The 23,464-nt window shown below is 37.1% G+C and overlaps 3 protein-coding genes across 30 annotated transcripts in view; 1 reads left to right on the forward strand and 2 right to left on the reverse strand.

Moving 5' to 3' along the window:
* The window catches only part of LOC139959359 (uncharacterized), a 35,964-nt gene extending 27,187 nt beyond the window's left edge, over positions 1-8,777 (forward strand). For 19 of the 27 annotated variants that reach the window (XM_071956880.1, XM_071956889.1, XM_071956885.1 and 16 more), the window contains one exon: positions 35-8,777. In XM_071956880.1, coding sequence (XP_071812981.1) covers positions 35-411 — 377 coding nt within the window. In that variant the 3' untranslated portion in view covers positions 412-8,777. The remainder of the gene's footprint in view (positions 1-34) is intronic. The other 8 variants (XR_011789995.1, XR_011789998.1, XR_011789997.1 and 5 more) reach the window with 3 other exon arrangements.
* Positions 1-23,464, reverse strand: part of LOC139959364 (centrosomal protein 20-like) — a 57,698-nt gene that overhangs the window by 31,163 nt on the left and 3,071 nt on the right. The gene's annotated exons all lie outside the window — the stretch shown is intronic.
* Positions 5,326-22,657, reverse strand: LOC139959363 (uncharacterized). 2 transcript variants are annotated; one of them, XM_071956904.1, is made up of 8 exons: positions 22,559-22,657; positions 21,080-21,391; positions 19,742-19,808; positions 18,969-19,060; positions 17,960-18,025; positions 16,883-16,993; positions 12,535-12,951; positions 8,638-8,774 (listed from the first exon to the last, which is right to left on the reverse strand). In XM_071956904.1, exons 2-5 carry the CDS (start codon positions 21,305-21,307, stop codon positions 17,963-17,965), a joined length of 450 nt encoding a protein of 149 aa, XP_071813005.1. In that variant the 5' UTR covers positions 21,308-21,391; positions 22,559-22,657; the 3' UTR covers positions 8,638-8,774; positions 12,535-12,951; positions 16,883-16,993; positions 17,960-17,962. The 2 variants fall into 2 exon arrangements, with proteins under 2 accessions (XP_071813004.1, XP_071813005.1); XM_071956903.1 differs by lacking the exons at positions 16,883-16,993; positions 17,960-18,025; positions 18,969-19,060; ... (1 more) ...; positions 21,080-21,391; positions 22,559-22,657 and adding an exon at positions 13,602-13,700 and having other exon boundaries at positions 5,326-8,774.

The raw sequence follows: 23,464 nt of genomic DNA on the forward strand, positions 1-23,464 counted from the left end.
GCTATCCGAGAACCTCTCTGCATTCATTTTTCAGATTCCAATGAACCTTCCATCAGCAAAGGAATGGCGCAACTCGGTCTGAAGGACAATCGACCGCTGGCAGAACGGCTTGACCAGTACAACCCAACCAGCCGGACCTGGCCGCCAAGCCCAACTTCACCGCATTCCCACCGGACTTTCAAGCTGTCACCATGCAAACCGCTCTTCTTTGACATAGCTCTGAACCATATAGAGTTACCCTCCTTAGACGAGAAACTGGAACAGACAAAATTAGCCGCGCAGGGGGGTCTGGGTGGGTTCCTGCGAATAGGAGTGATATCCTTTTCCAACCATGTTATTTTTCTATTATTTCTCTCTTCTTTGGTCTTCGTTGTTGCAGTATGTATGTGTTGGCATTATACAGTTACATGATTATATCTGCATGTGTTGCATGTCGTGGTTCCGGGTGCATTCAGGTGAGGCACCTACAGATTGATATATCACATTTCGTAAACATCCATCATAAGACCACAGGAATGACACACGTCAGGTCAAATGGGCTAGTCCAAGTTATTTGGAACTTCAAATCGGCGTAGCTCCTTCACCCTTAATCCAAGTCCGGAGGTCTTTTGTATACATAAGCCGGTAGTATTTGGGAGGGCTCTCACTCTTCTCCTGCATGTGCTGTCATCATCTTTTATTTAAGTTTTATTTTATTTTATTTGTGTTTTTTAAACACAAAGATGGGGGAGGCCAAAAAGAATAACACTCACTTTTTTAACGTGGCTTGGCAAAAAAAAATTGAAGAATATTCAAAATGGGAATTGGAATTTTATATATTTTGGATTTGGTATTTGTGTGTTTATCTCGTTTAGAGGAAAAGAAGAAAAAAACAGCATCTTTATTTTATGGGGCTTTAAAGTTTTAAAAATGGGTTTCGGTTGATGATTTCTTGGTCTACAAACATTGTGGTGCTCGACCGACTGACACTTTATGGGGATGTTAAGGTGACTGAATTTAATATTGGCAGGAGTTATGGGATGGTAGTTGGAAGGACCAGTGGTGGGGGCAGGGGGGTGGGTGGTGAGGCGAAGGATCAAGAAGGAGAAATGAAAGTGTTGAAAGTGAAGAGGGAGAATATTTTAATTGAATTTTCAGTTTGCAGTAGCACAGGTTTACTGATAAGGTTATATTTAAAGAAAGTGCCAATAATGCACAATTGGGGGTGTGGTAGTCGGAGGGGGGTTTGAGTTTGCAATGAAAGGGAGCAACCTTTCCACATTTATGTTGTTTGTGATATGGTAGTATCGTTTCTTTTTCAAACTGGAGGGCAAAAATGTAAAAATTAAGAGTTATCTAAAACTAATTTAAAATCAGGTTTAGTTAATAAATGAAAGTTAAAGAAAATGATATTGTTGGTATCAGAGGTGCCACGGTATTTTAAACTCAAGCAGCCATGGAAGGCCACCTCATTTTTATTGGGAACTTGTTGTCAAGCAAACCTATGGATCCAAGCACTGTCTGGCTAAAGTAAGATGGGGTTTTTATTTTTATCTAGGAGAAATCCATTTTTTTCCCCTCATGTGAAAATGGTCTTCCAAATGTTTAAAAAAAAATGTTCAAAAAGAGTCTACTGGTGTGAATTGGATAGCTACCTGGTGTGAAATAAAAAGGCCATAGGGCTTATCCCATATGTACATGTGACTGCTTAGTATCATTAAATAACTGCCCTCCAGGCTGATATTATAAATAATAGAAACATTATAGAAAATAACTGTCTGTTGTAACCCAACCTTCTCAATAGTAGATGCAGGTATCACTAAAAATGTCACTGAAATATGTATTGCATGTTTTGATTAGTATTTGCATAATAATTTGATAAGGAATAACCTGTTTCTGGACAGGTAGTTGAAGGGTATTAACTGTGGTGGGAGGGATGAAGAAACATCCTGTCCATGAACTGATTTGTCATTGAAATAAAAAAAAAATAGTTATTCCCAAGTATCACTCTTTTATAATTTTTTTTTTTTTTTTTTTTTTCTTTTTCTTTTCTTTTCTTTTTCTTCTTTTACTGGAGTATTGTAAAAGGAAAAGCAGAGGTTGAGTTTGAACCAGAGACCTTGAGATGCCAAAGCAAAAGTCTCTACCACTAGACCATTAGGCTGGCCTCTGATTTAAAGAGCTTTACAAATATTTAAAGATCCTGCTGTTTGGACTTAGTCTTTTTTTTGTAAAACATTTTCTCCACTACTCCCTCGCCCCCCGATTAGCTAGTCAGGGGGGAGGGGTGGCGGCGAACTCACCTTGTCCGCGTTGAACCTTGTCAGGGGGAGGGGTGGCGGCGAACTCCACTTGTCCGCGCCTTACCTTGTCAGGGGGAGGGGGCGGCGACCTCACCTTGTCCTCACCCTCACCCCCTCTCACTTTTCCCCCTCTCACCTTTGGTACTCACCTTGTCCACCTGCCAGGAGGAGGGGGACCGCCCGCCTTCGGGATTCACCTTATCCACTTGTCAGAACTCCTTTTGCAAATACTCACCTGGGACTTGAACCGATGCAATCCAAACCAATCGCTTACTGAACGATGGAATAACCAATTACACCATTTCGGTTCCCTCTGGAAAAACTTTGTTTCTTATATTTATACTTCCACTCCCTCCAAAGAATAGAAAAGTAAAAGGCTCTGTCTGGACATGAACCGCAGACATGATGCTCTGTCTGGGAATCGAACCGGAGACATGGAGTTTGTCTGTCTCTCTGCAGTCCAGAGCACTACCAACTGCGCCACTAGAACTGTTGAGAATTAATGCTCGTTTCTAATATTTAAACTTCAGAGTCCAGAATGGAATCAGTAAAAGAGCAAAAAATCATAATGCTCTGTGTGGTAATTGAACCGGAGACATTGGGTTTGTCTGTCTCTCTGCAGTCCAGAGCACTACCAACTGCGCCACTAGAACTGTTGAGAATTAATGCTCGTTTCTAATATTTAAACTTAAGAGTCCAGTATGGAATCAGTAAAAGAGCAAAAAATCATAATGCTCTGTCTGGGAATCGAACCGGAGACATTGGGTTTGTCTGTCTCTCTCCAGTCCAGAGCACTACCAACTGCGCCACTAGAACTGTTAAGAATTAATGCTCGTTTCTAATATTTAAACTTCAGAGTCCAGAATGGAATCAGTAAAAGAGCAAAAAATCATAATGCTCTGTCTGGGAATCGAACCGGAGACATTGGGTTTGTCTGTCTCTCTCCAGTCCAGAGCACTACCAACTGCGCCACTAGAACTGTTAAGAATTAATGCTCGTTTCTAATATTTAAACTTCAGAGTCCAGAATGGAATCAGTAAAAGAGCAAAAAATCATAATGCTCTGTCTGGGAATCGAACCGGAGACATGGAGTTTGTCTGTCTCTCTGCAGTCCAGAGCACTACCAACTGCGCCACTAGAACTGTTGAGAATTAATGCTCGTTTCTAATATTTAAACTTCAAGTCCAGAATGGAAGAAGGAAAAGAACAGAAAATCAAAATGCTCTGTCTGGGAATCGAACCGGAGACATTGGGTTTGTCTGTCTCTCTCCAGTCCAGAGCACTACCAACTGCGCCACTAGAACTGTTAAGAATTAATGCTCGTTTCTAATATTTAAACTTCAGAGTCCAGAATGGAATCAGTAAAAGAGCAAAAAATCATAATGCTCTGTCTGGGAATCGAACCGGAGACATTGGGTTTGTCTGTCTCTCTGCAGTCCAGAGCACTACCAACTGCGCCACTAGAACTGTTGAGAATTTATACTCGTTTTTAAAATTTAATCTTCACAACATTAGGAGGCAAATAAATAGAAAACCAAATGCATCCTCTGGTGTTGTCTCATTTTTTTCCAGTTTAATGACAATTTCATTGTACAAAACAATAATAAATATGCAAAATTATACATCATAACAACTGCGCCACAGTAACTGATAAATGATAGGCTTTTCTAATATGTTAACTTCAAAATGAGGAAAAGAAATACCAAAGAAATACTAAATAAGAATATCCTTACACTTATGAAACTCAGACGTCGCCTACGTAGAACCTATATCATCTCCCGAGACCCAACTCTAAAAACCCAAATTAACCAACTAAAATAGCAATAAACAGACAAATATTGGCGGATGAACAAAACCGCGTCCAATACAAATGCGATTCAATGATAAAAACTTTTGGAAAATTAATAAAAAAAAAGCATTACACCCCCAAACACAGGTAAAACAGACCAAGGCCATAGAGATAACGTAGGTAACCTCATCACAAAAACTCATGACCAAATAAAGCTAATTGAATCGTACTTTAAAAGTATATTCAATATCTTCGATGGCTCCCCATACGATATCAGCGGTAAACACGAAATAGACCGTGCAATTATCAGTAATGAACCAGCTTTAACCCCAACCCCTTAGGATGTCTCAACGAAAACATCCTTCTATTAAAAAAATAGATATAAAAAATTGGTACAGTGCCACTAGGAAATGCATCCTCCACTGGTCTTGACAATATAAATGACCAAATGCTTAAAAAACTCCCCTCCGATATTCATTAACTCTCATATTTTCCCACTATTTAACGAACTCCTTAGACTGGGTTATTTTCCAACCCCATGGAAATCCGCCAAAAAGATTTTAATACAGAAACTAAGTAAAAACTATCGACCAATTAGTCTCCTCCCAGCCTTAGGTAAGATTTTAGAAAGAATTATAGATAACCGCACCAGAAACCACCTTGAGCAAATTAACCACCTTTCCCCGTATCAATCGGGCTAACTCCGCGCACACAAATTTACAATAAACCAAACTTTCTGCTTATCTTTTTTTTTAGCCTCTGAAGATCCTGCTAGGATCGAAACTTCAGGACAACTTACTTTTACACATTCTATTACACAGGCTCTCTAGTGGATAAGCAGTTTGCTAACAGTTTTATTTTATTTTCATTCTGCTATCTTTTAGGCAGAACAAAGGTTTGAGAATCCTTTGTTCGTTCTAAGAGTTTTTCGGGTTTCTATTGTTCCTCTGAAGTTGCAAACTGACCAAAAAATAGGCCTTTAGAGGGCGCTCGACGCATCTTGCCAGTCGTCTGTGATTTCAAATCAGTCAAATCAAACCTTTCTTATTCATAAATGTTCTCCAGTTTTACGGTGTTGTTTCCTCGGAAGTTGTATGCTAAGCGATAGAAGTGTTCCATGTTTTAATCGTAATTTTTTCTTCAAAATTGGAACGGAGGGAGATAAAATACTGCCCGATACTGTTGTTTTAAGTGGTTGTTGTATATTAATAGTTTTCAACCGCTCCGCGATATGAGCTATGCAGATTCAGGAAACGTTGCCTTGACCATTACTTTAGCAACTAGGCAATCAAAAGAATTAAGATCTTTTAAGGACTCAAAAATGTAGAATTTATATTCCAAAATGTTTCAATACCCAGAGGGAACAGTCTTCCTATGCAAAATAAAAGACATACAGATGCTCTATGTATGAGCACATGGACATATTCTTTGATCAATTTGAGCAAGAAAAGCAGCTCTGCCACCCCTTTAATAATTAATGAGTTACATGACATTGTTTTATTTTCACTATGACACATTTTCACAAGTTACTGCCAAACCTAGAGTCATGTAGTATAAATCACTGAAAATAATGCCAATTTTGAGACCATTTGAAATATGAAGTTCAATAAAGGTGTAAGTTTTGAGTTATCCTGTTTACAAGTACAGCATTTTGAACATCACCCTCCGTTCCATTTTGAAGACAAAATTAGCATTATTTCTCAACAGTTGCTGAGACGCAGTGGTTAGTGCTACTATATGTAACAACTGTGGATAAAATATAATAAAATGAGAACTGCTGCATGTCATTTGCACGATGCTGGATCTAACTGCGCCAAAGTTCAATACAGGGGAACTTGAAATGCAGCTATTGGTCAAGACAAATTGGTGGGGACACGGTATATCATGTCCCCATTACTGAAAAAGTTGATGGGGACGCGTCCCGCTGTCCCCACCAGGATCTGCGCCAATGGTTTGGAGGCTGTTCATCCTGGAACGCCATTTTCATGCTCACTGATATGATGTGATATCTGCTGTTTGCTTAACAAATTCGAATAATTGAAATGAGACTGAAATAAATAACTTTGATCTGTTTATTGTGCAATTCCCCACATTCTTTTCATTTCGAAAGAAGCACAGTTTCAAGTTCAGTACACACTGAAGGTTTCGATTCTCGATATCTGCCTTCACTGAGTTTAGGTAAGATCTTGGGATTTTCATCCCTAGATATCGCTGGATATTGCTAGAAATCCATACAGTACAGTGTTCTTGGTATTTCTTGGGCCTGATCTTGGGAAATTGCAAAATCGGGGAGTGGTCACACTCCATTTAGGTCAGTGCACGACCTCTAGACGTCACTAATACACAGCCCGATCACTAGACTTGTTATCGATGAAGTGGTGTGTTGCCGGATTTTGTCAAGGTTTTGGTACTACGGGCGAAGGTTATTAATTAAGTTTTGTAACTCATCGGGAAGCGATAAGAGTGGTGGGGCGTAGGGGTTGTGGGGAGGGGGGTGGGGTGTTTTCATGCAGATTGGAACAATCTCAAGAAGTGATAGGTGCGTCCCCCTGCCCCCCCCCATGCACTACATGATATTCAAAGGAGATGTGCTCAATTCTCCAATCACATGCGGAATTTATTTTTAGATTCATTGTATGAGTTACGGTACTAGGTTTAGGGTAACAATTAGCATTCAGGTCGGAGTATAACATTTTATCTCTGGATGGCAGTGTTGCATCGAAGGACATATGTCTAGTGCAGTTCGCATATAGATCCTGGTCTAATACCCAAATGCGGCATCATGTTCCCGACGACTCGGTCGAGTTCGAGACCAGCCACAGTGGGTTTCATAACACAATTGTACAATTGTTCATATATATATATATATACATTAGTGACAGAGGAAATATGAAAACGTCAAAATGGAGTTGTCGGTGTAAGGGGTAGGGTGAGGCGCACGCCCCTTTCGAAATCATCGATCCGTCACTGGCTACCCTATAAAGTGTTTAATAGGGATCAGCCCTGTAATTATGTCACTGTTCTTCTTTCTCTTCCCGGTTGCTTGCCGTTTTTTATACTCCCTCCTTTTCCTCTATTTCTTCTTTTTCTTTTCCCTTCCTTCCTCCCCTTCTTTCCCCTCTTTTTCTTCTTTTTTTTCTCTCCTCTTTTTCTTACCCGGGGGGCGCGCGCCCCTAACTCCCCCCCTGGATACCCGCCTGATCCCCCTGGATACGCGCCTGATCAAGGTGGTCAGAATTTGACCCTAAATGACCTTTGGCCTCTTCATAGAACATTCAGTTCTTGTACATTTCTGAACATGAGGATAATCGCAGCTTTGATTTTGAAGCTATGTTGACAAGGATTTCAGGCTTGTGGCAGCTGATGACTCCAATTTACATTTGACCTCTTAACAGAACTGCTCAAAGTGTAATGCTCAGTGAGGGGGACCTACCACCTAATTATGACATTTTACCGATGCTACAGATGTTCACTAAACTTGACTACAAGGTTTTTGTATTTTGGCCGCCGATGACCTCAATTGACCTTTGACTCCGCTCAATAACTGGAGCAGCCAAAGAATTCAGTGCTGTAAATTTACATCCTAATTTTCCTGAAATTCATGCAAGATATGCTTGGTGAGTCATCCCGTTTACAAGTTGGAACATCACATATACATACGTTTACCTGCATACATACACGTCTAGATTCCCTTTTGCATTTTGGCTAGGAATCAATGAAAGATTCCTGGCATAGGATACTTATAAATTCCTCTCTTCTGAATTTACAGACTCTTTATGCATTAGATTATCTTTTAGCATCATCACATGATCATCCTTAACGAAAAACCTTTCATAATTTTCATCTGTAAATCTGAGAAAATTTTCAACATGATACCCTTGAGAAGAGCACTTTTGAAAGCATGCAAGAGAGAAAAAAAACCCGGTATTTTTAGGTGCAGGGCAGAGATGATCTTATGGTATTGCAGAAGTATTCAAGACTATGCATGAAATAAAGACAGATCTCACCAGAAAAAAATTCTGCCAAACTGTTCCTTAAAATTGAGCAAAGCAGTTTTTCAAGTGTTTTAAGTACAGCTTTCATAACAGTATTCTCCATTTTATCTCTTGCTATTTCAAGGGGAAAAAAAGGTGCATATCCTTAGTGCTTCAATATTTACACACATGGTCATACCAAAAAAGTAGAAAAGCCCACATATATGTATATATATATAGTATACATATATCTTTCAAGAAGCTGCAACATCGGTGGCTCAAAAAGTTTGTGATCCTGAAAGTTCGAAACTGGCAGGACTATCTGGTAGCTGGATAGAATCACTTTCCGATTCTTCTTCAACTTTAGTCCTATTTCTAATCCCTTTGGAGGAAACTTCCATCAGCTTGTCTCTTTGGTTTGATGTAGCGTTCAGCACAGCGCCCAGAATTGGAACAAACCTTTCTGTCTTCTTCTGCCTTCAGGAGGTTATCGTCTGGTAAGACTTTCCTGATCTGGTCCGAGTTAGACAGTACTTTACTCGGAGATGACATGGAGGCTTTCATGTTCATAATGAGACTAGAGAAGGGATCTGAATCGGCTACAGAGGGCTTGGGATTCCAATTTATTTTCTCTGTCTGATGTTTTGTCACCTTCCCAAGTATCTTCCAAATTTAAGTCTTCTGGAGGTCTCTCGGGGAGCTGTTCCATGGTGGACACCATAGGTGGTTCTGTCCATAAAAAAGTATGAAAGAAAATTACTAGATAGGAATACACAAGCCATGTAGACGAAAGTACTCTGCATAAAGTGTAGATCATGCATGTTACATTTGAAGACTCGAATGATTTGACGATAGCCAATAATTTTAAGGGCGAACACGGATTGCTTTGGGTGATGGGAGGGGGTGGGGGAGTAACACTTTCCTGGTGGGAGGGGGTCAGAGCCACAGACAGAGACGTAAGAACATTTAATGATTTCCCTAACTTATGTAATGTCAGAAATGTCAAATATATATATTTTTCTTTATAACCCATCTTCTAGTAAAATGTCTAGTATTGTTGTATCAACTACAGTAGTTACAGAATATTATTATCAAATGTATTATCAAATTATTATTATCAAATTATTATTATCAAATTATTATATTATTATCAAATTATTATTATCAAATTATCAAATTATATTATATCAAATTATTATATCAAAATTATTATATCAAATTATTATATCAAATTATTATATCAAAATATCAAATCAAATCAAATTATATCAATTATCAAATTATATTATTAATATATTATTATCAAATAATTATTATCAAATTATTATTATCAAATGTAAAAAAAAAGGAATATTTTACAACATGAAGGCCAAAAGTATTTGAGTTTTAATAGATTTACAATCTATATTACAATGGAAAGACATGAAGGAAAACTTCATAATAAAGATGACTTTAGGAACAACCCTCAGTAAATTCGTGGTGAACCGTTGAAAAACAGTGCTATCAGGCCAGGCTGGATTTTTATGCCACTTTTAATTTTTGAGGGAACGACCCTTTAATTTGCCAAGGTTCATCGGTTTAGAGTGACAAGACTATTTAGTCTAATACTTTGACCAATTAGCTCAGTTCCTCAGATCCAACACAAAATCACAAAAAGAGTTTTACCTGTCTTTAATGACATGTTTACAGTGGTAGTAAAAATTTGTCAACTTTTGGACAGATGGTGTTTAATTTTCATTCAATGGGTGCAAGGGTGTTGTTGTTTTAATATCAAGTTAAAGGAACATGCTTTGGTTGAGTCAGTTATTAGAATTTATGTAAAGCAATGGGTTAACATTAACATTAAAGCCAGTACTAGAAGAGCTGATAACATCATCAAGTTAGCCTTTAAAGGAACATCTCAAATTAACCTTGTTCTGGTGGACTACGACATTATTGTGTCTAAAATTCAGCCTACATTTGTCATTTAGGTAGATACTGAGGAAGTGACGGAAATGAAGTCATGCTGTCGAGGAAGGAAACATTTCTTTTACAATTTTATTAATTCTTATTCTCATTTCATTTTTTGACAATAACACGGAAGGAGAAATGTACTACATCTCAAACCTGCCCATAATCAGAAAGCAAAGCCAGAATATTAAAGTGGAGGGTGGAGTGGAGGCAATAAGTAAGTGTTTACTATTTTGAATACAGGTGCTGAAAGTTTCTCCATTTTGTTTATCATTATATTGATGATGATACTAGAGTTTCTGTAAATGGATAAAAAAATGCCCAATATCTTTGCACTTGTGTAGCAAGTCAGTCAATTTCATAGCAAGATTCTCTCGGGTAAATGGAGCAACATAGGTCGGAGTGGGTTTAGTGGTACTGGATATGTGTTTTGGTGGGGTTACAGACAAAATCTAAGAGATGGGGAATCTAGGTCCCACCCCTGGCTGCATCCAAAACAGCGAAATACTAAGTAACTGGGTGTTCATTTACAAATAAACTACAGGTCTTTAATTGAGATGGAGAACAACACACAATAACTGCAATGTCCCTAAATATTCCACCAAGACCCGCCCCCCCCCCCCCCCCCCGTGCCATCCTCCTCAACCAATTCTCTCCTAGTCTCTTCACGTGTAGGGTTTCCAGAAATATCCAACCCGACGTTAATATTCTTACACCCTTTTCAAGATATTCCTCTAAATATATTAATATTTATATTTCTGGGATTATAGGAAAAAAAATTCACTGCACAGAACAAAGCCTTATTTGTCAAAACATACGTGACACAATGCACATACACTTCTTTCCGGGGGTGGGGTGGGATTGGCGGTGACATAAAATTTAACAACTGCACTCATTCAATACAAAAACTTGGTATCAATTCCATATAAGGTAGGTAACATCTTCGTTTGTGAACTACCATAACTTGAACATTTTAACCGAATTTTAACGTCCCTGATTTATGCTTGACACTCCTGCTAAATGAGCTCGGGTTTATTTAGCAGCGAAGTAAATCTTTGTACGCATGACAGACTCATTGGTTAGTTTTGAAATTCATTCCAACTTTCTTCGCAAATGACCATATCTGTGACCCACTCGCAAGCAATAGTCTTACAACCCATTGTCTCCAGCATACTGCTACCAATTCTTTTATACAATGCGAGCATGCATAGGCGTACGGGACCATTTTGGTTTGTTTGGGGGGGGGCAGAAAATTTTGTGCCCGAAAGATCCTGTGACACTATCTAAGCGGAGCGCCACCATCGGTTGGCGCGTAGCATACAAGAAATTTTTTGGCAAATAATGCCTCTCAGATTGCCGGAAATGGCACTTCTGAGGCCTTGCAAGTTGCATCTAAACATTCTTTATTTTATAATCTCACGTTTAGAAATTTACACTTCCCCAAAAATTTGGTAAATTAGAAGAATCAAAAATGGTAAAATCACTTTGAAGGGGATAAAAAGGGCAGTATATTTTTTAAGCTTCTATTTAGTTACCGTATTTATTATTTTAACACAGTACTCAGCTACCTCACGAAAACATACATTGTAGGCGGGAAAATGTCGCTGTGTCGGGTGAGACTGCAATTTGTCTCACAATTTTTTTTCTCAAAAATAACAAAGAATATGATAAACCTGTACTTTTAGGCTTGTAGGCACTCACCCCCCCCCCCACCATCCATGAAAAAGAAAATGTTTCTTATATATACTCATGTCGGGGATGTCCAGGTATACAGTTGACTAGTTAGAATAAATGTTTACTGCGTTTTTTCACTTCAGAGATTGCTAATCTCCATGCACGCATGTCACCACGATTGTGAGCGGCGATCCCTGTTAATAATTTTGGGCGATAAAGTGCAAAAAGTGTGGTAGCCCAGATGAGCTGCGCTTACGGTGGTGTTACACAGAAATATTCGGGCATCATGATGCTAAATATAGAAAATCATTAGGCTTATATTAATATTAATGTCACAAAACAAATAACACAGAACGCTCTCCACGGAATTTTCAGGCAAAAATATGAAAAGATTCGGGCAAGCTACTACATATTTATATATATATTATTTTCTCCTCTAAGGCTGCCCGAATTTTTCAGGACTTATGCCCGAATTTCTTGTCCTCTGGAAATTGGGGGGGGCAGTCTGCCCCCCCCCGCCCCGTACGCCTATGTGGCACACTATAGGTTCAAATTAACTCTTACTTCATTGAAGGTGAATATGCTATTTATTAGTTTTACCCCTACTTAACGTTGGACACCAAATGTTACATATGTTAGATTCTTTATTCTTTCCCAAATGTCAGAAAAACAAACTGTATCTGGCTTAAAGCATTTATTCTATATGCATTCAAATATTTCAGTCTAAATACTTTTTGGTACTGTAGCTTATGTGTTATGGTACTTTTAGATTATTTAGAAGGATCCACAGAGTTATGAAAATTACCTGGAGTATTCTGACAGTTTCATCTAAATATGTTGTATCAAATTATAAACTTTTATATACCTGAAAAATTTCTCCGGATACAGTCATCATCTTCTGTGGAGTTCCTGGCTTTGGGAGCTTTACATCTTTTAATGACACAAGCTGTGGTTGTGGTGGATTCACCAAGTGTCTAGCAATATCCAGTATGTTTTCACTGATATTGTTTATTGCAGGGGCATTGGTCACTTTTGTTTTATTGTTAAATATCAGGCAAGACCTGCCTTTTTGAAAGTTCCTTATCAGGAACGTTTTGTTGGTCATCAGTTTGGGTTGGATGTCTTTATTGTAACATACTGCTTTGGTTGCAGCTGTTACATCTGCGATACCTAAATTTAGGATATCACCCTGTAGTTTGGTTTCTACAATGAGAACTTTAGTTCCTTTTGGATATGGACCAGAGGACTGCCCAGACTGAATGATGTTCTCTAAGGTGTCCATCTGTATGGAATAGAAACCAAGATGTGTAAGTACTAGATAATTTATAATAATAATACAAATTGTAATTAAACGAATCAGTTCAACTGTAGTTTTGTTTGGCACAATTGTGTATAGGCCCAGGGGTGAATTGGAGTAAATTTAGGGGCAGGGCCATTTGACTGTGGTTTAATCATATTACCTCAATATTTGGCATGCAGTGTTTAACTACATGAAGCAAGTTCCTTGTAGATTCAACTTCTGTATTAATTTTGATTGCAATGATGACCTAGTAGTTACATTTAAGGTATTTTTTGGAATTAAATTAAATGTTGACTTACGATTTCGTATCACCATACTATATTTGAAGATAATGCATTCATTATGTTTGGCTGACAACTCCAAATGCCATCATTCAGTTGTTATGGGGACTGTGGCATTGCCAGGGGGTGACTTGGGGGGGGGCTATGTTTCCCATAAATAGTGTGTTTTGGAGTGTTAAAAATTCTCCCCAAAAAATTTGAGAAAAATCAAGTTGTTTAATACAGCACCAGATTGCTTTTAAGGACCCATAATATATCAAAAAATTCTCTAAGTGAAGGGTTAATTCAAATCTTTTGTAGATGTAATGTTTTTATCGGTCTAAATGTAGAATGTAAATCGGACAGACTAACCCTCCAAAAAAGCAATTCTTGAACAAAGGATGTTGCCCCTGTCTGAGAAATCCCAGCTGTGCAGGGCAGGGGGACACCACCCATCCCTTTTATATCCCTCTCTATCTCAGCATTAACGGATAAACATTGTGCCTTCAATTAGGTGCTGTGCTCCTAAGTTGAAATGTTTGGCAATGCCACTGTATGGAGATAACAAACTGAATGGGCAGATAAACAATCACACACCAACAAGGCCATGAATGCTAAATTCTCTTCCCCTGTACAATGATTAACATGCATACTAAGTTTGAGCTTGAAGTTTGTATTATCGAAATCAAAGTGTTTACTAAGGTTACAGTGTATGTCCTCCATCGGAGATTGGGTTGTGAAAAAAAGTACTTGTCATGTTGAACATTGTGGGAAAAATATAGGTACACTTGTGAAACTGCTGTTATAATAAGGTACTTACCTGTAACTGGAACAGACAGTGCTTAGAAAGTTCTCTTGTTTATAGCATTATGCCCATTTTTTGTGGGGGCATGATCAACCAGAAATGGCTGCAGTAATAATCGATAATTGTAACATTGGTAGTGTAATGAAGAATTTGTTGTAGAATTTGTTGTGTGGTATAGGTAGGGGTTAGATTTTGTTCAATTTTGAAAAGCAGAAAACAGTATGATACTTTCTAGTTTTTGCACAGGTTCACAGAGTTTACTCGTTGGGTGTCGGGGTACCCCGAAATTAGTTACCTGGTCTAGTTACTTTCTGGTATTGCTATTTTTAGGGTTATTTCTTTGCAGATCTGATAGCTGATATTTGTTCACAATATCAGCCGATATCTGATCCCATAATTTCTTCAGCGTTTTTGTTTTAAATGGAAATTTGTATGCATTGTACAATGCACAATTCTGAATGGTTGTTAGACTGCTTGCACTTCAACTATACTACATACATCATTCATATACTTCTTACAATTTTCATAGAGCGAGCCCACCTGCAATTTTTATCCAAGCATAAGCATAAGTCAAGGTCTAATTACGATCAATGATCAAATGGCCAAAAACTTGAAACAAACTAGGAGAGGGATGTATCATGTTCATTAGAAATGATAAGAATTGTTATGAAAACATTGTTTCAGGTAGCATGCATGGATTTTATGTCAATATACATGTTGATGGAAAAGAAATAGGCCAGTCAATTTCTTAAAATGATACCAGTGGAGTTGCTACGTTGTTTTGTTGTTGGGCGATATTTTTAATTTTACACATTAGGTCAATGGGACTTCCCCATTGAGTTAACTGTATGTGAGGAAACTTGCGCACTTAAATCCTTTTGAGTTTGTCGTGTAAATCAAGACTTGTTTTAGTCATTTTTTGATAGCCTATTTGATATGACAATTAGTATCTGAACTTGATAGGCTGAATGATATAAGAATTGGTAGCCTATTTATAGTAGCCTTTCTTGATCTAGGCAAACAAGTGATCATTACAGTGTAGTGTAGAGTAGCTGATACACCAATTGGTTGATCAAAGTGACTGACAAGGAGGAGTGGATTATTACAATAAATTGCTAGTATAGAGTGAGTTAGTACAGTATATGTTGTGTAAGTAAGTGTATTGACAGTAATTGTTTACAATTAAATGAAGTTGTTGGAGTTTGTAGTTGTATGGTAAGCACATAGGACATATGGTACACATTTTTTGGTTAAACTTGTTGTGCTTTCATGGAAGTTCTGCAAAGAAATCCAAGTTGCCTTGTGATCACTGTAATAGCTCTCAAGGACTCCACTACCAAATATTTTACTTGTAGGAATGTTTGTGTAGATGTGATCTAAGCATGAGTTATAGTCTGTTGTAGGAGTAAGTATGATTTCTTTGTAATTGAATGTTCTTGTGAATAAAGCAATCAGGCTTTTACTGTCTGGTGTGTTTTGGAGTACATCAACATTGAAATCACCAGCAATCAATGTTGGTTGTGAATGATCTATGTGACTTAAGAAGTTACTCAATGCATCATGGAATAGCTGCATGGGAACCTTATTAGACCTGTAAATAAGTGCAATTTGAATAGTTCCAGCACATGTGTCTTTGGTTGTCAGGGAGATTTCAATATTATTTGTATTCAGTGTATGTTCAGTCAGTGTTGTGATATTATTCTTAGTGTAGATTACAGTGCCATATGGGGAATTTGAGACAGGAGCATGAGATGGGATGTTTTTGAATAGTGTAAATCCTTCCATGTTCAGCTCATCATTTGTTATTGCTAATAATTAATATAGTAGTTGCACACAAGGAAGACTTTAATAAACAATACTCCCAAAGAATGCTATTCAACTAGTGGGTTGAGTTAGCCTAAAATGTGTGCAGACCCCAGTGTATTACATTATGTGACTTGATTAAAATGTGTGCAGACCCCAGTGTATCACATTATGTGACTTTATTAAAATGTGTGCAGACCCCAGTGTATAATCACATTATGTGACTTGATTGAAAAGTGTGCAGACCCCATTGTATTACATATGTGACTTGATTAAAATGTGTGCAGACCCCATTGTATCACATTATGTGACTTGATTAAAATGTGTGCAGACCCCAGTGTATTACATTATGTGACTTGATTAAAATGTGTGCAGACCCCATTGTATCACATTATGTGACTTGATTGGAAAGTGTGCAGACCCCAGTGTATTTCATTATGTGACTTGATTGAAAAGTGTGCAGACCCCATTGTATCATATTATGTGACTTGATTGAAAAGTGTGCAGACCCCATTGTATTACATATGTGACTTGATTAAAATGTGTGCAGACCCCATTGTATCACATTATGTGACTTGATTAAAATGTGTGCAGCCCCAGTGTATAACATTATGTGACTTGATTAAAATGTGTGCAGCCCCCATTGTATCATATTATGTGACTTGATTAAAATGTGTGCAGCCCCCATTTTATTACATTATGTGACTTGGTTAAAATGTGTAGAGACCCCATTGTATTAAATTATGTGACTTGATTTAAATGTGTGCAGCCCCAGTGTACAACATTATGTGACTTGATTGAAATGTGTGCAGACCTCAGTGTATTACATTATGTGACTTGATTAAAGTGTGTGCAGACCCCAGTGTATTACATTATGTGACTTGATTAAAATGTGCAAACCCCATTGTATCATATTATGTGACTTGATCTTTCACCAGCTATAATCGGATTTGGTATATCAAGTATGACTTTCATCCAAATGGTCTGTAATCTTGCAATATAAACAGATGTCATTTTTCTTTAATTACTGAACTAAAAAATTTACCTTGTATCGTCCAGGTCCCTCAGACTCTCTTCAATGACGGCTTTAAGGTCCTCATCACACCCATATGAATCATCGTCAGGCTCCATGATATCAATATAATCTCACATATATCTATAATTAAATGAACCAAGACAAACGTGAACATTTTGTAACTATTCACTTATAGACAAAGGTATTTTGCTTTCCCAACAGTTAACTGGGTTTCCAAAATTCCATCTGAAAATATTCTTTAAAATAAGTTAGTAACATTGGGGTCTTGCTAGATTTGTGAAATGGCCTACATTTCTCTTTCCTTAGCCATATCACCATATGTTAGTCCATTTGTCACTGATCATCATGAAACAACCAACCTAGTTTGGACTTTTTACCTTAACATAGAGCTGTAGAACATGTTATTAGTATTCACAATAGAAATTGCAAAATCCTCTCCTCCTGGTGGGGGGGGGAGGGGTGGCTGGCATAGAATTTTTGCATCGCTTCAGCTGGGACATTTTGTGAATTATTTCTGTGTGAGAGTAAATACTCTGGAAGGAGATCTGGAAAATGTGATATGTTTTGTATCAAAATGACTATCTCGTAAATTTGAGATTTCACCCTTCCCCCCGGCCCCCCCCCCCACCTCCCTTACATTTTCCTACCTATAAACTCCCACCATATCTTTTGAAGGTGTTCTTAATGGACATGATTATCCATTCAAAGTTTTAGTTTGCCACACCCTGCACTATGATTAAGAATCACATAAGTGTCAGTCACCTCATGACTCTATCATGCACCGCTCTTACTTGGATTTATAGATGAGATGAAAGCACAACATGTAGTCAAACATTTAGACATGCACCATTGATGTAGACCAGTGCATTAAGGATTCATTAGGTGTCTCCATTCATTAGAAGTCAAACATCTTTTAGACATGCACCGTTGATGTAGACCAGTGCATTAAGGTTTCAGTAGGTGTCTCCATTAATTAGTAGTCAAACATCTAACACTTTCAATCCTGGGCAATGTCAGTTTTATTTACTCATATCTGGACTAGGAACCTTCAAGAGTTATTGCATCTACTTATTTAATAATACTTACTTGTCAGCAGAATTCACAGAAATCACTGATGAAGATGTGGATGGCCCTGGCATCTGGTTTACAACACTGTCAATTTAAAGATATTTAAATTAGTCATATGATAGATATCAAACATCCCAGCCCCCTTAATAAGCCCACAGATATCGACAAACATTATTTAAACAACTTAAACTAAGATGGTTTCATTCTTTGTTTAATATTCTGTTTATTTCTTTTCTATTTCTGTATTACAATTACTACATTATGTACAATTTGTCCATGAACATACATGCAAATGTGAATTAATGAGGAAACTAATTCACAAATCATGGCAAGGTTTATGCAATGTTGACCTCTGTTGACCTCAAGTGAACTTTTTGACTGCCAACAAAAAAACATGTTTTTTCTAGTCAATGTGGGACATACATGAGGTCCATCACAGTTACCATTCTTGAAATAAATGTTAACACTATTTGCAGACTTTGACCTCAAATGACCTTCATGATGAACAATACATATCTCCTAAATATTGTGCATCCATGTGTCAAAAGTTGAAGCTACCCTTCTTGAGATATCTTGTGTATATGATTTTAAGGCCTTAACTCTGCTGACCTGAAATGATTTTTGACCTCTACAGAATCTGAATATTCTTCTAATCATAGTGCATCCACATGTCAAACATGAAAGAAGTAAAAGCTTCTTTCCTTGAGATTTTGCAACCAGATCAATGTACATGTTTTGAAGCTTTACAGTCAAAGAAAGAATACTAATAAAGAAATATATTGATTTCAAGACCTAGACATATTTAGGGTATCTTTATTCCAAGGTAGATTATATAACTCTGTTAAAAAATGGTTGTTCCAATGAGACTGTTGCACCAGTGGGGGAAAATATGTGGCACCCAGGACCGTGTTAATGGAAAATGTCATGATGAACTAACTGTAAGCATACTAACAACTGAAAGCAGAAAGATAAAAGATGAAAGCTATGTATAAAATTATGTATTTCAATTAAGGAGCACAAAACTCACAAAGATTTGGCTGTTGAGGTAGTCATAGCAAAGGATGACATAGAAACGAAGCTGCTGTTGTCGACACAGACATAGATGCTGATGAAAAGGAACTAGAAGAGATAAGAATAGAACTTGTTGTTATAACTGTTTGGTCATATTTGGTTACTTGGTCACTAGCTGAGATAACAGCCTGCTGGTTTTTTAGTGCCCTTCATATGTTAACCATACACTGTCATGTTATTTATGTATTAATTTTGTACAAACATACAAGAAAAAAATTGAAATTGGAAAATTAAGGACAATCAATGAAAAGCAAAATAAACGATGAAGTTTTATATGAAATTATATATCTCAATTAAATAGCACAAAACTCACAAAGATTTGGCTGATGAGGTAGTAATTACAAAGGATGGCATTGACAACAAAGCTGTTGTTGCCCACACAGAAAGACTAGAAGGTGAAGAATAGAATTTGTTGTTATGACAACACCTAAAACTACTTTTAAACCTTCCACATTTAGTTTGTTTGTTAGTAAATAATATGGGTAAAGTCCTGACTATGTCAGAGACCATCTGTAGAGTTCAAACAATTCATCAGTCAGTCAAAATATTCAGAGAAATATGCCAATAGACTGGAATTAATTACCCTAAATGGTCATCCTCAAAACATGTATTAATATTCATCATTTTAACTTTTTAAAAGACATTTTCCTTTTCTTCTTTCTTTTTTCCAAACATTTCTTTCCTCTTTCAAATATATTATTTTGCTATACAAATTTGGAGAAAAATTACCTGTCACTTTTGCATGATTCCCCAACTCTGTTCGCGGGAAAAGATGATTCACATCTGCCATTGGTGTCTGTTAAGTGAAATGAACACAAAATTGAATTCATCCTGTTTGGGTGTCACACGATAATAACATCATGGTATATGTACAGTCCAGTGTGTACTGTTACTTGGACGGGACTGTCCTGAACATAGCATCATGCAGCATTGTGATGCTGGTATATCACTAAAAATCACTCAAGTGTTTAAAGAAGCATCCGAAAATATTGATGGCTATCAATTCAGTCATTAATCCTATTGTTCAGATGCTAAGTGATCAAGTTTACATATGCAAAGTGGCAATACATCAAATGTTTTACATATTTATGACTCTTATTTATGACTCAACTTTATATGGCCTTACATCAGTTTGAATCAGTAGGCATCTTCAGAACATTTAGGGACACTAATGTTGTTCTTTTATACATTTGGGACAACAATTTCAGTCACAGTGTCCTTACTTACACTTTCCTCATATTTTAAACATCAGTTCTCTTCTTCAGTACATCAATGCCATTCAAGACTCTTAGCAATATACTCCTCCAAAACATTCTCCTATATGTCTCCTGACACTCATAATAGCCCTTTACATTTACACTTCATTTTTTCTCTGCATCAGTAATGATTTTGCCTTGTCATTGCCTGCTTTCTAACTCTACTTCTAAAATTTGACCATTAAGCCACTGTCGGAAATTCCCTTCAACATTTTATTCTCAATTACACTAATAAGACTGCGGCTTGTTTCCTATGTCACCCTATGGATGTTATATGTATGATACTGAGTACAGAACTTGCTCTCTTGTCATTTTAATTTCTTATGTTCAATCTAGGAAGAGGAAGAAGAAAGGTGGTAATTATGAATTTGATGATCGGAGGTGGTGAGTCAAATGTCTATTGAAGAATGTAGTGCCATACCTACAATTGCTGCTCAACCACTATATATAGAGCTCTACTAAAGAGAACATGCCTATAACTCACATTTGATAATTTCATATGTTTAAGCACTGATAATAATGTTAATGAAACCATTATATCTATCCTTATGATCCAACCATGGGCAGACTTGTCTGGACTTAAACTTAATTCATACTCCAGTGATCCCCAGTGTTAGACAATACTGGGTCAAAGACATACCGAGTCTTGATTCTGGTCTCAGTCTAGACTTAAGTACTACAGTACTGCAAAGTAGTGTTACACGATAATCAGAACAGCTGTATCAATATATTCCACTATGATGATTACATTTAACACAAACATTTTATATAATCTGTCCCAATTCTCCTGACATCAATACTGTTTACTCACATCCACTTTTTCAAGGCTCAGGTCACGTTGGATTGGTCTTAGATAGATAGGTGCCTTTCCACAGATTGACTTCATTTGGTGTTCACCAGATCCCCTCGCTGGATATGGAATAGCATCCAGCACTTTGTTGGGAGCATTAGCTTTCAGGTATTCAAAGCCTCCACCATCTCTTAGTTTTGGGCTTTTAGGCCTGTAACACCTTCTCCCATACTTCATGAGGACTATCATCAGAATTGAGAAGACCCTTCTTTTCCACCAATCCAGCCTCACCTAAGAAGGTCTTACCTATAGTGGATGGTGTTTTTTTTCTTTCTGAAATCAAAAACAATATTGTCTTTTCTTCTTTATATACTAATTCAAAAGTATGATCAACTTAGGCCAAACGAATGATAGATATTACAAATGAAACTAGATCAGCCCATCCTATAATCAATATCAAAACCAAATCATATGACAGATATTATATTTAGGATGATGTGTTAGTGTAGAGAGACAGGTAAGAAGTGAATGAAGTAAATGTTTGGCATATGTTGACTTCAATTTTTTTCAATGACCTTTTACCTCCACCAAAAGCAATAAGCTCCTTAAATTTCCAAACACCTTCATACCAAGCCTGATATCTGCCCAAGCTTCCAATACTGAGATATCATGTTTGCAAGGTTTTCACAATTTGACCTCTGATGACCTCTACAAGTTTGTAGTCATGACACACTGCAAAAAATATTGATTTATATACCACACTTTAATCAATTCATAAGTTTGCTCCATAATACCTGATATTTTGAATATTTTTGGTTTTGATGATAATCGTAACCTTTGCATTCATGATGGCGTATGTATGTGCACGTTTGTGACGCTCAGCTTGTAAACATGATATCTTAAGAAGGGAAGGGAAGGTCCATTTCATGTGTAGAAGTACCACATTGAGTACAATAAGCCTTTTATCTTGGTGGAGGTCAAAGGTCATTGGGGTCACCAGGGTCAAATTAAAAATGTGTAAACACGATATCTCAACAAGGGAAGCTTGGGCAGACCTCATATTTGGTGTGTAGAAGTACCACATTGAGTACAAGAAGCCTATTGTTGTGGGAAGGGGTCAAATGTTACTCGGGATCATAAAGTATGGATGAATTGAGTGGCAACTCTTACAATAATGCCTAAATTTATTGATCCTTTTGGTCATAGACCATTTCATTTCATGACATTGACAAAACACGTACATATGCAGGCACAGTATTCCGTATATTCGTTTCACACGGCTAGAGCCTAACTTACACTAAAACTAACTTCTAGGTCTGAGCTAGGCTTTAAAAGTTAATAGCTCAGCCTAGGCCTCAGTAAGGCTAGCCTATTTGCGTTTTGACAAATGACAGTTCCATGGGATCTAGCCTCATGCCTTTATTTTTCTCGTTTTATAAGACATGAAATGCCTTAGAAGATAACCTACATGACATAAGAACATACAGGGCACAATGTTACCTTTCTAAAAATGTACTTTGCGACCTTTACCCCAAGATAGACATCTTAGTTACGCAGGAACGTTTTTCACATTTTCGCATTGGGTAACAGCAGACGGCTCTGTCTGGGTAAATTAACAGTATTCGTTCTTTGCATACTTCAGCACACAGATTGTGCATAGCGCCATCTTTATAATTTAGAAGTGTATCTCCCGTTTTACATCTAGTCGTATTCACATCAGTAGTACTAGTCGTAGTAGTACGTGAACATGTAGATAATGTAGTGCACATTAATTTAGTAGTAGTACTTCAAATTAGTTGTAGTAGTACATGTCAAATTAGTAGTAGTACATGTCAAATTAGTCATAGTACATGTCAAATTAGTAGTAGTAGGCCTACATGACAAATTAGTAGTTGTACATGACAAATTAGTAGTAGTGCATGTCAAACTAGTAGTAGTACATGTTAAATTAGTAGTAGTATACGTCAAATTAGCAGTTTTGTCAAATTAGGCTGTTTATTATAACTATCGACAGTTCATGCCGTATTTTAGTAAACCGACTCGAGAAAAGAAGTAAGAAATATATTTATATATATATATTTATATATATATATATATATATATATATATATCCTTTCTTTTTCATTTATCAAACTATTCAAATTACTAAGAAAGTCAATAGAGGTGCATTCAAGACAACAACAAACATAAAAGGAAGCATCCGATTGTCGTGTAATTATTAAAAAATTTAGAAACCTAATCCTTTCTGCAGTCCTTAACTAGGCGTCTGTCTTGCTAGCGAAAGTAATTTGCTGCGCCGATCTTTCATCGAGTGTGATTTTGTGTAGCTGTGTATATACGGGCTGCGCATGTGTATAATATTTGTATACTCTTCTGTACAATAAAAATGTACAATAAGTAATGTTC

This window comes from Apostichopus japonicus, chromosome 19 (assembly GCF_037975245.1).
Source record: "Apostichopus japonicus isolate 1M-3 chromosome 19, ASM3797524v1, whole genome shotgun sequence".
Classification (NCBI taxonomy): Eukaryota; Metazoa; Echinodermata; class Holothuroidea; order Aspidochirotida; family Stichopodidae; genus Apostichopus; species Apostichopus japonicus.